Below are 12,747 nucleotides of genomic sequence, written 5' to 3' on the forward strand. Positions count from 1 at the left end.
CTCTGTGTTTCTGCTGTGAACAAGAATGTCATCTTGGAAAGAAATTGCTCCCTCCTGATCACGGAGAATCTGTTCTATCGGCAAGCGTTTGTAGAAGAACCTTCCTTCAGGGGTAATAAATGTAGTCAGTTTTGCCGACTTCTCATCAAGTGGAACTTGGAAATAGCCGCTTGTAGCATCTAGTTTGCTGAAGATTGTCGAACCCTTTAGTTTGTGCAATATCTCTTCAACGACAGGGAGCATGTATTTCTCAAGTTTGACGGCTGCGTTCAGCTTTTTGTAGTCAGTGCATATTCTTACTCCCCCTGATGGTTTGATCACTGGCACGATCGGTGAGCACCAGTCTGTTGGTTCGTCGATTTTCTCTATGATCCCAGCCTGCTCCATTTTTCTTAGTTCTTCTTTGACCTTGCTTCTGAGGGGAATTGGGATTCTACGGGCTGTATGAACACTGTACGGCTGAGCATCTTCCTTCAACTCGATTTTCACTGGTTTAGTTTTGATAACATTTTTATCTAAGCCTCCAAACAGCGAATCTACCCGTACTACTAGTCCCATCCTCGCGGCAGCCTCTCGGCTCAGAAGATTTTCTGGTGCTGGCGCCACATAAACTGTCACTGGGTATTGTTTTCCTTTGACTGTAAAGTTCATGGTTGCCTTGCCGTGGCATTTCAAAACACCTCCCGGGTTTCTGAGTATTATCTTGGTCTTCTGTAGAACAGGTCTCGGCTCTAACTCAGCGAACGTCTCTGCCGTCATGATTGAGACGTCTGCATCCGTGTCAATCTTAAATAACATTTTGTGTGTGCCCGACAGCAACCTTTGTATTCCATGGCGCTTCATTACTTTTAGTTTCAATTGACAGTAGGTATGCTTCTTCCTCTTCTTCATCTTCCACTTTTACTTCGTTGATTTTCTTTCTTGTGTGGCACATTTTGGCAAAGTGATTCTTCTTGGAGCATTCTCTACATGTTTTCCCATATGCCGGACATTGTCGTCTACCGTGGGATCCCCCACAGTACTGGCAATTACGCACGTCTTGCTGGCCACTGCTTCCTCCGCGTCCCCGCAGAGCGGATCCTCTGCGTGGTCCCCCATGTACACTCCCATGTTTGAGGGTTCTCGATCCAAAGGATTGAACGGCATCAACATTTGGCAATCTTTGCTCTTTGATTTGGGCCTTTATTCTTTCTGTTTGTCTTGCCATAGTGATAGCTTTCTCAATGGTTAAATCAGACTCTAACTGAAGTTTCTCCGACAATTCTTTGTCAGTAATACCCAGGACTAGCCGATCCCTAATCATATTGTCCTTATCTGGGAAAGCTGTATGCTCAGAGAGTTCGTATAAACTTCTGCCATATTCTTCTATGGTCTCTGTTTCTTTCTGACAACGTTTGTGGAACTGAGCTCTCTCATGAATTGCATTTCGTTTTCGGCTGAAATATCCATCAAACTTGGTCAGAACTGTGTTGAAATCATTGCTATCGTCCTGTGAGAGACCAAAGGTAGACATAATCTTTTCTGCCTCAGGGCCCATTGCATATATGAGGCTACTAACTTGGACTTCTCCGCTTTTCTTCTTCAACTCAGACACAGTCCTAAATCTAAGAAAAGTTTGTCTCCACGAAGCCCATGCTGTCGGTTCATGAAAGTAAAAATTAACTAGTGGTTTAAAAGTCATGTTTCTTACCGTGAGGTTTCTCCACGTTATATCCTACTCTTGTGTGGTTCTTCTGTTTCACTCACCCACTTCTGACACCATGTAGCAAGGTTTTCTCCACCAGTCAAAATGCCCAAAGAAAAAAGCTTAGAGACACAGACACAGCTTTATATAGACCCCAGACCCTTTGTTCCCAGAAGCCCTGAATCTCAAGACAAAGTGAGAACTGCTCATGGAGTGTTTACACTGAAAGGGAAACAACTGGTAATATAATGGACAAGCAACTGTGGTGGATTATGGATTATGTCCCATATCATTACAGCATGCAAAGGCGAAGCGTCAATAAAGTCTAACTCCTACCACAGACGCAGTAAAACAGCGTCACTTTAATATAATAATATTTGCTTAAACAAAGCTTTAAAAGCTAAACGAAATTTTTGGTGTTGGGGAAACCATTGACTACTTACTGCTCTTTGTCCACCAGCTCCCTCAGACTACGGAAAGAACTGTCTACATTCACTTTGTTCTTGGACAATATATTTTCGAAGTACGTATCATTTCCATATGTGTACTGAAAAAAAAAGATGAAACGAAACCTAGTTAGTGCTTAAAAAAAAACTTGATTAAGATAATTTACAGTCATCTACGTGAAGGATATGCAAGAAACACAATTTTTTTCATCAGACGTTCTGTTTTCTTTGTGTCTTCTCGGTGGTTGTGGTGGTGGTTGTGGTGGTGGTATTTTTGTTAAAGGGGGGGGGGGGGGGGGGTCCCACCTATTTTTGGTCAGTCTGGGTCAAATTGGGTATTACAATATTTTTTGCCTTTTCTCAGTCATTTCTCTGTTGATTTGATTGTCCTTTGGCACAATCGTAGCTAGTTGGATGTCCAACATTTTTTTTTCTTACAATGTTATTCTATCTTCACTAATTAGAGAGGTATATCATTTTTTGTCAAAAATATTTTTTTTAATTTTTGACACATTTTTCGAAACTCCTCTGAAGATTACTGGTGTATCTTGATGGCACTTGGCATATTTGTTGCCCTTAGGGGTGGTTACATTACGTTGTCAGCGTTTTTTTATGTCTATCTTGGTTTTCTTTTTTTTGTTTTAAAAAATTAGGAAAATTGACCTTTTTCTGCATTTTTGACAAGATTTGCACGCTTCTTCCTGTAACTCCGAAACGAAATAAGATATCGAAAGATACTGACTATGTATAACTTATATGCCTCTTGGGTACATGTGTGCCAAAGGTCAATAAAATCCATAGGTAAATTTCAGAGGAGAATTGATTTATGTGAAAATCCCATCTTGGATCCGGGAAATTTTTTTGTCATCGTAATACCTGTATCATGACGAAGTTGTATGCCAAATTTAAGGTTTCTAGGTCCAGAAATAAAGGAGTTAGCTTGCTTGTGGGACCCCCCCCCCCCTTAAATTGCATGGGTCTGTTTGCTTGTTTGTTAACCTTTGGGAGGATTGGAGAAAGGGTGTGCATTAAAGGTAAATTAACTGGTCATAACTCACAAAAACGTTAGTTTGCTTCCAAAGTTCAAGGCAGAATTTTTCAAGTATTTCAATCTTCATACATATATGATGCATCCCACATCGCCTAGTCTGGTTCAGATATGCATGTCAAAGAAACCCAGCACCCGACCAATATAGGAATTTCATTTTTAAAAATTGCTAGAAAATGTCTTGATGATGAAAAATGTATTCCTATTTTCAAGATCTGGTTAACGGAGACTGAAAAAGCGCGTGTGAATGCAATCAATTTAAATATGTGTAAATAAAATAGGAGAGCGAGAGGAGGGTAGGGTGGGGGGGGGGGGGCTCGATAAGGTAAAGTTAAGTTTCAAGTACACTCTATCAGCCAAGCTCAGTTAGATATGAATTACAACCTTAATCGTGAGTGTTGACATACTTTCGAAACCATTCCATAACGCTTTGCTTAGTTCTATGGACTTACATTTTCGTACAATTCTGTCAGTCGTGTGGAATTGATCACAAATTCGGGGTATCCAATCTTGGAGACAATTGCATCATTCTGTGACGAGCATGATGAACAATAAGTCAATATTCTGGTGTTTGGACAAGATTTATACTAGATAATGACGATGCTAATTATAACAACAACAACAACAACAACAACAAAAACAACAATAATAATAATAATAATAATAATAATAATAATAAAAATAATGATAATAGTAATAGTGATAGCAATGATGATGATAGTAGTAATGATGATGATGATGATGATGATGATGATGATGATGAGGATGATGATTTTTTTGTTTGTTTCCTTAATAGGCCTGGCGGACTCCACGAAGAAATCTTCGAGCGAGGCTCTTTTTCTGCTCCATTGTCAATATGCTTAGAGGCACCTCCACTCGTCCAAATAACTCATTCGAATTGCCATTGTTCCTGAATATTCAAACATATGTTTGACATCCTCATTTTCATGGCCCCATTATCGGCAACATGGGCTGAGCTCTTCATTTACAAAGTTCTTATAGCATCTCAAGCTCCAATGATGGTGCGACTGCAGTCTCGCTAGCTCAACCTGGTCCCAGCGACATGTGATATTTTGTTCCCGCTTATTGGAGTACCCAGAATACACATCTTCCAGGTGCTGGTACTTAGCTCTGCATTGTGGGTCTGTGATTTCCCCCTTGATCATAGGAAAGACCCGTTTGTATGTTGTTGGTCGTCTGTCTCCTCTAATCTCTCTTGATTCATTAGCAGCTTGGTCTGCTGCCTCATTTCCTTCGATTCAAACATGGCTTGGAATCCACTGGATTTTTATTGTGGCTGTGGCTTCACTGAACTTGCGGGGCAAATCATTTAAGTCCGAGCTGTTGCCTAGCAGTCCCAGGGACTGTCTGTCAGTCAAGATCAGCACATTGGTTCTACTGTGGCAATTGTCAACAATCCATTGTGCAGCAGACATCATTGCCTGGCATTCCTCGTCATAAGATAATATAAGGAAAGCACCTTTAGTTTTAATAATTTCTGTTCGAGGTGGTTCATAATAAAATTCATTATCACCACTGCTGCTGCTCCACCTTCGCGGTATCCTGCGCTAGCCGATCCATTAGTGAAAATTGTCACATCGGCACGAACCTCTTTGTTTACATCCTTTGCAGCTTCATGTGCCTTTACAGGATCATCACCTTTGCTCTTCACTCCTCTTAGTTGTGTCCGGATTTCGATTTCGCCATGGGTCTCCAATGGACAAGCTCTCACCAGAATGATTGGCCATCGATTCTCTGCTTCAGGGGGGTCTGCTAGATCGGTGTCCATCCGAAACCAACGTTTCCTGCTGCTTTTAGGCTTGACTGCTTGATAAAAGGCTTTCTTTCTATGATGGTGGTCTGGCAATCTCTTGGCCATCTCTACAGACTTGAGGCATGTTCTATCTGTATAGGTGGTGTAGTGCTAATTCCTGGTCTCATAGCGCAGCGCTTCTGCTGGTGTTGTTTTCAGCTGACCTGATACAAGGCGGAGGGCTTTGTATTGATGATGATGATGATGATGATGATGATGATGATGATGATGATACTAATATACTACTACTAATATTAATAACAATACTAATAAGTATATCACTACTACTACTACTACTACTACTACTACTACTACTACTACTACTACTACTACTGCTACTGCTACTGCTACTGCTACTACTACTGCTACTACTACTACTACTACCACTACTACTACTACTATTACTACTACTACTACTACTACTACTACTACTACTACTAGTACTACTAGTACTACTACTACTACTACTACTACTATTACTTCTACTACTACTAATACAACTAATACAAGTATTGCATGCAATTATAACAATAATTGCATTTAAATAGTGCAGATCCACGCTATACACATGCTCAATGCGCTTTACAGCTAGTACTATTACTCCAGCAGCCTAGGTCACTCAGAAACATCATTGAAAGCATACAGTGCAAGCTTCCGATTGCACGCACTCAGACACAAACAGACATAATCTGTCGCTGTCTTTAGCTGTGCACCCATGCCCACCTCGGTGAAGTGAGGAAAATCATGGTAAATTACTTTTCCAAGGACACAATGTTGGTACCCTGACGGGATTCAAACGCATAGCCGTACCATTGCTAGAACATATCCTGCGTGTAGCGTCATGAAGCTCATATACATTGAGCATGCCACCTTGATAGGTGTTGTCTAAATCTATTGATTATGTTCTTTCTTATGCGGGCTACATCACTTTTAAATTTGCAACGTTGCTGACTGCAGTAATGTCTAACTGACTACATAAATATTCAAATAATTAAAGCATAAATGATCGATTCTGGATAATTCATAATATTGTTCTAATCACTATGAAGATTGACTAAATAATTGTTAAATTTAATGTTTCGTTGCATGTAGGTGTTATCTTTTAATTTATGCTTTCCTTTTCTGAATTTGTAAATAAAAAATTAATGTTTTCCTTTGTTTCGTTGAGGGGGGGGGGGGGGGGGGGTGGTGGGGCTGTCTTGTATTTGTGTCCATCAAATGAAGTAAGCCTCACCGTGGATGTGATCTGACAAAGGGCTTAAAGCATATTTTCATAAACTGTCCTTCATATCATACTGATTCAGTAAATAATATTGCACAGTTTCATCCTATCCAAATTACACAGGTACCCCCCCCCCCCTTTCCGGCAAAAAAGCGCACCCTTAATTCGTGTGAAGTTTACTACTTTGACATATCCCTGAACTGGACTGACTGCACAGCCAACAATTTATGACATCTCTCTTCGAGTAAACTGTACCTGGAAGCAACCAAACTGCAATAACTTGCGTTGTAAGCACTTACCTTTTCTCGAGCTACTACTTTTGTTTCTTCGTCCATCCATTCTACTTCATCTACAATCTCATTAAAAGCTGACTGAAGACCGGAGATCATTTCTAGAGCCTGAAAAATATCACCATAAAGCTGTATACAAAGAGGGGAAGACATAGATATAGTCTACTAGTCCATTCTGCGAGAATGGATGGTGCAGAAAACTAAACTGGTCGCGCAGTGTATACTTTCCAATCGAAATTTCCAGATGATATTTTGTGGGAGGAATTTGCTCAGACTTGTTTCTTTAAAAACTGAAAACCCGCCTTTTTCAACGTGAAAGACATACACAACACAACCTTTGGGAAACTCTTTTGCTGAAAGATATAACTATTCGAGCATAGGGGTCGCACATTTACTAATTATGTCATGGCATGTAAGAAAAAAACGAATCACTGAGATCAAAAGAAGCACAATAACGTGTGTACAAAATACAAGACAAAATAAAACACGTCATTACCACATCTTTAGCTTCTGGGGAGAAGAACTTGTCCACAAACGGTTTGCTGATGATGAATCCAACATTTCTTCTCACAAAGCTTGTACAGAACAACTCTCGTGGTTGAACAGTTTCTATACCATATATGGCCTGGCAAGGGAGGGAAATATTGTTAAATCCAAGTTATATGAAAACGTAACATTTTGATGTTCGTAGAGTATGTTACAAGCGCAAAACAAGCTATGCCAATGTATGTGATGTGAGCACTCCTGGTGTAAGTTCTTATGCAAGCTGTGGTCCCACCTCTTGAACAAATGACACATACACATGCACACATACAAACACACAGACGCACACACATACACACAAACACACACACAAACACACACACACGCACACACACAATAATGTATAAGTCACGTCGCGGTGCAATTAGGCACACACATACACCCAAACACACACACAAACACACACACACGCACACACACACAATTATGTATATTATTATTATATCACGTCGCGGTGCAATTAGGCACTCATCAATTTCTCTGCATATGAGGTTTATGGTATCATCGTAAAGCCTGTTTGTTTTGCTTTCGATGTAAAAAAGTAGCCATCTATCAAGAATAGAAGTCGAGATATTCGTGATTGGTGAAGGTGGATATCGCCTGGTTCCAAAGGTAAAACTAGTGAAAAAATGGCCACCAATGTGTGGTGACTTCCATAGCTTGAGATTTCTTGAAAACTGAAAAGTATGTACATTTTTTGTGCCTTTAATCAACGTTTTCACGAAAAGTTCACACATAAATGTTTTTAAAAATTAACAAAACAGTATTAAGCTAAAGAACACACACACAAAGAAAAAGACAAATATTACCTAACCGCAAGAAAAATGCTTATTTCTTCCATTTCAGTATTTTGACGAGCGCCTGATTTCTCCACTCTGCCTTACCTAAGTGTGTGTGTATGTATGTGTGTGTGTGTGTGTGTGTGTGTGTGTGTGTGTGTGTGTGTGTGTGTGTGTGTGTGTGTGTGAAATAAAAAAGAATGGTGGTGGGTTGTTTTGCTCCATAAGTGAGTTTCTATAATAATACAGGGCTAATTCATCCTCTAGAATGTAGGCATTCAACAGTCTAAGATAAACACAATTGAACAAAGTTTGCTTTTTGGCATTTTTCTAAACGATTTAAACAGAACAGTACTTTTGTAGAGTTTCTTAAAAAATCACAAACAATTCAGATGTCTAAAACTTTCTCAGACCTGAAGAACTGGATCCTCAAAACAAAAAAGTCATTGCATCTTCTTTTGTGGCGGTATAATTTATTACAACATTAAGACAGAGTTTTCCCCATAAGCAAAAAGCATTTAACAAACACTTGCTGTACCTTTGTGAACTCAAATCGGATGTCTTTAAAAACCTGTGTCAGAGTACCGAGGTAAGAGATAGTAATCCGCCATATGATGTAGTTAGCTATTGTTCTGTTGAAGAGAAATGATAGAATAATTATTATTACTCATTTATGAATACGCATAGAATTGATACATTATAACACACATAGAACTGAATAAACATTACTGTTAGAAAACTGCACATTTTTATAGGCGCCTTGGTGGCCCGATGAACTAGTGTTTTGAAGTAAAACAGTTGCATAAGTAACAGTCAGGAGCTGTGTGAATTGAGAAACTCAAGTTTACTCACACTGTGATAGACATAGAGGACGTAGAAGGGGGAAAAACGACTAATGCATGAGCTGTAAATTGATATTGATGGATACTTTAGGAAAATCTGTAACACCAGCCCCAGAGTAATATCATCATCATCTTGTTGTTCTTATTGTTGTTGTGGTTGTTGTGGTTGTTGTCGTTTTTGTTTTTGTTGTTGTTTTTTTTGGTGTTTTTTGTTTGTTCTCCTTCTCCTTCTCCTTCTCCTTCTCTTTTTCCTTCTTCTTCTCCTTCTCCTTCTCCTCCTCCTCCTGCTCCTCCTCCTCCTCCTCCTCCTCCTCCTCCTCCTCCTCCTCCTCCTCCCCCTCCTTCTTCTTCTTCTTCTTCTTCTTCTTCTGGTAATCCAGAACTGCATTACAGTTTTGTATAAGGAGAAGTTGTGTTGATATTCTTACTACTTGTAATCTTGAGAGATACCAACGTGTTATTCACGGAAAGGAGAACAATAAGACGAAGATGAAAAGAAGAACAAAAGAAACAAGAAAAACGAGAAAAAAGAAAAAGAATGTTCAGAACTTGAAACAAAATGAATGTTTTCATAACAGATCAAGAAGTGAGTTATTAAAGTAATAGGTAAACTATATTATTTTAAAACCAGGATTACTTTTTTGGTGTGTTTCTAAGAAGGTCTGTAAGGTTCCGAAAGTAAGGGGGTGATCTGTTCATAATGATTTCATCGTCTCCGACACTGACTGCTACTTCTGGTGCTGACATCACTGTTGTGATTAACCTCGAGAAGTTGAGCTCTGGCTGTTTTTGTGAACAATAAAATATGCATATTATAACAATAGGTCTGTCTGCTTGTCAGAACGTCTGTTGTCTCTCGTTGTGCGTGTGTCTGTATGTATGTATATCTATCTATCTATCTATCTATTTATCTATCTATCTATCTATCTACATGTAACTATGTATATAACCTAATAATATGTGTATGTGTGTGGGAATGTGTTTGTGTGTGTTTGTATATGTGCATGTGTGTGCGTATAGATGTGTGTTGGTATGTGTGAGTTTGTGTTTGTGTTTGTATGTTTGTGATAACGATGTTTAATTCATCGAAATAATTGGTTAGGAACAGGATTAAAGCGAAGAAAAAAAAGCTCAAATTTAGATTGGTTTGGCTTGGATCTTCTGCAATGAATTTTTTTTTTCTTGTATCTTTTGAAAAAAACTCTCTCTCTCTCTCTCTCTCTCTCTCTCTCTCTCTCTCTCTCTCTCTCTCTCTCTCTCTCTCTCTTTCTTGCTCGTTCTGACGCTTCATACATGATATGAGATTGGATCCGTAGATTGTTAGATTGATAGATAGATAGATAGATAGATAGATAGATAGATAGATAGATAGATAGATAGGTAGATAGATAGATAGATAGGTAGACAGACAAATAGATAGATGTATAGATATATAAATAGATAGACAGATAGAAAGAAAGTTCTCACATCAGGCGAACCGAACTTATGTCAATTGTACCGTGTACATGCGGTAAACGTCTTCAAAACAGTCGAACGGAAAGTTACGACGAACGTGACGTACCGAACTGAAGTCTTGGTCGAGCTCAGCCAGGGTCATTGGGTTAAATACTGCATTGGCGTTACGTCTGATCGCAGGTCTCACGGAAATCTGGACACGATGGGGTGAAAAATTCCTTATCAACATTGTCCACAAAAGCAGTGATGACCTAACAGTCAAAAGCATAAGTAATTCTTGTATTTAGATCTATTTTTCTGGGGAAAACGCACAATTTTTCTAATTGAAACAAGTTAATAAGGTAGTAAAAGTTTGATCTTCTGAGTATTTCCGAACCTAGGACCATATCGGGACACAAAAGAACGAAGAAGTAGGGCTAGTAAGAAACAATAAATTGCTGGCTGTTCTCTGCTATGACTTTTGATGTGCCACAGGTGTATGAAAAGGTATTGCCTCGTCTTTAAATCTTTCTTTCATAATCTGAATAATTATTTGATTAATTAGCGAGATATTTAGGAATAAAGAAGTATGTGAAACAGTTAAATATTTGGTAAAATGCCACAACAAGATAGGCTTATGAGAAACACCAGCAGACATATTTTAACTGTGCATAAATTCTGTAATAGAATAAATGAAAATGAGAAGGAAAAAAGGCCAGAGCGGTCTCCAAGAACATACCAATAAAGCATGCCAGAAATATGGAGTGAAAATGAGCACAACTTAATCATAGATAAGGAAGATCTCCCGAAACCAAATCACATTGATGTGAAGTCAACTATTCAAAACTGGGACAAGTAAAACAATTCAAATATTTTGAAATCAAATGCACATCACTCGGGAAAATGGACAGAGAAATAGAAATGCGAGAACAAAAGGCAAACGTGCCCACACACTATATTAGCCTTCATCCTCACCACGCAAAACATTCCCATAGAGACAGAAACTCATTAGATCATTTTTTCTACCACCTCCCTGCTACCAGTGCAAAAACTGAACCTTTAAAAAAAGGTAGTAAAGTAAAATTACAGTATGCAACATTAAATGTATTAGAGAAACTCTAAACGTCGAGAGAAAGAGACAAAGACATCAGACAAATGGTCATCAAATCAAGCATGGTATTTAACGATAGACTACGGATGAGATGGTTTGGACGCGTTATGAGAATGGGTCGAGATTTTACTGCCTGCCTCAAAGGCATTCGACATGCAATTCTATGTCTTCAGAGCACAAAAAATGTCAAGGAAATATGGATCGATGAAATCAAAGAGCATCCTCAAATGAACAATTTGACGGTTCAATAAGCGACAAACTTGGCCCCATTTCAACAATTATTACATCTCCCGTAGACACTTTGCGGTATAAGTGGACAGACACAGTTAAAAAGAAAGTAGTAGTCAAGAAAATTGTAAGACATTTTGGAGTCATGTGAATGACATCGAATACAAGTCATTGTAAGACGAATCTAAAAGAAAAGGGCAAAGCGAGGGGCACCTTATTTTCTTCATTTTCCTTGTTGATATATTCTAGAGAACTAGTTTAACATTGCTGTATTTTTTAGATTTGCAGAAAAGGGCTCTCCAATCACTGAAAGCCCATTTTCCACAAGACAAGTTTTTAAGAAAATAAGGAGAACACGTTATCATATTCATCTTTTCTTTTCAATAATTTTGTGAAAGTACGTTCTTCTTCTTGATTTTCAAAATATTTCTGCTTATAATACATAAGGGTTATCAATTGAGACGCAAAATGGACTTTCCGATTCTCACCTGGGCGATCTGCATTTCAAAATCTACAACGTCCGCGACATCCTTCTCTGCCGTAGCGGGGTCAGCAAATCCGAGCGCCTCTGCCACTCTGTAGAGGTACGTCTCATAGGCCTTGATATACGTGTCGTTCCTGGGTACTCGGTAGTATCTCTGGCCTGGAAGACCAAAGGCAGGCTGGTCTATCTGGAATGGGAGAGTTTGAAAATACCTCACTTTTCCATCTAAACAATGTAGGGTTAAAAAGTAAATTTCGACCTTTATTCCTCTCTAAATAAGCTGAAACCTGTCTAAGTGAAAGATGTCACAGCAATCAAAACGATGGCCCACAGAGACTGGGGACCCCATATGTGCTCACAAGATCATGTCAGTATGTCCCGGATGGTCGGCGAAAGTTTACTTTTATCCAATTAGCTTGGATACTCGCTGGTTCCATCCTACCTACCTTGACTAACCAGCGGTTATTGCTCTGGGCTTATCCCTGCCTCGTTTGCCTTCTATTTTCCCTTGGAGAGTAAGACGCATAAGATGTTCAAGGCCTTTTTACCGAGATATATATTTTAATCAGCTCTCCCGCACATCCTCTCTCTCTCTTTCTCTTTCTCTCTCTTTGTCTCTCTTTCTCAGTCTCTCTCCCTATCCCCCCTCTCTCTCATTCTCATTCACGAAGACGCCCACGCACACGTACACAGACACACACACACACACACACACACACACACACACACACTCACACACACACATGCATATTCATACACACACACACACGCACACACACGCGCGCGCGTGCGGGCGCACGCAAGCACGCACGCACACACACAT

The 12,747-nt window shown here is 39.3% G+C and overlaps 1 protein-coding gene across 1 annotated transcript in view; it reads right to left on the minus strand.

Moving 5' to 3' along the window:
* The window catches only part of NEP (neutral endopeptidase), a gene marked incomplete in the record, with an annotated part of 58,342 nt that overhangs the window by 13,429 nt on the left and 32,166 nt on the right, over positions 1-12,747 (minus strand). The window contains 8 exon segments of the mRNA NM_001204663.1: positions 2,128-2,231; positions 3,631-3,708; positions 6,513-6,611; positions 7,000-7,128; positions 8,364-8,457; positions 9,305-9,450; positions 10,229-10,315; positions 11,929-12,111. Coding sequence (NP_001191592.1) covers positions 2,128-2,231; positions 3,631-3,708; positions 6,513-6,611; positions 7,000-7,128; positions 8,364-8,457; positions 9,305-9,450; positions 10,229-10,315; positions 11,929-12,111 — 920 coding nt within the window.

This window comes from Aplysia californica, unplaced genomic scaffold (genome assembly GCF_000002075.1).
Source record: "Aplysia californica isolate F4 #8 unplaced genomic scaffold, AplCal3.0 scaffold00076, whole genome shotgun sequence".
NCBI classification, from domain to species: Eukaryota; Metazoa; Mollusca; class Gastropoda; order Aplysiida; family Aplysiidae; genus Aplysia; species Aplysia californica.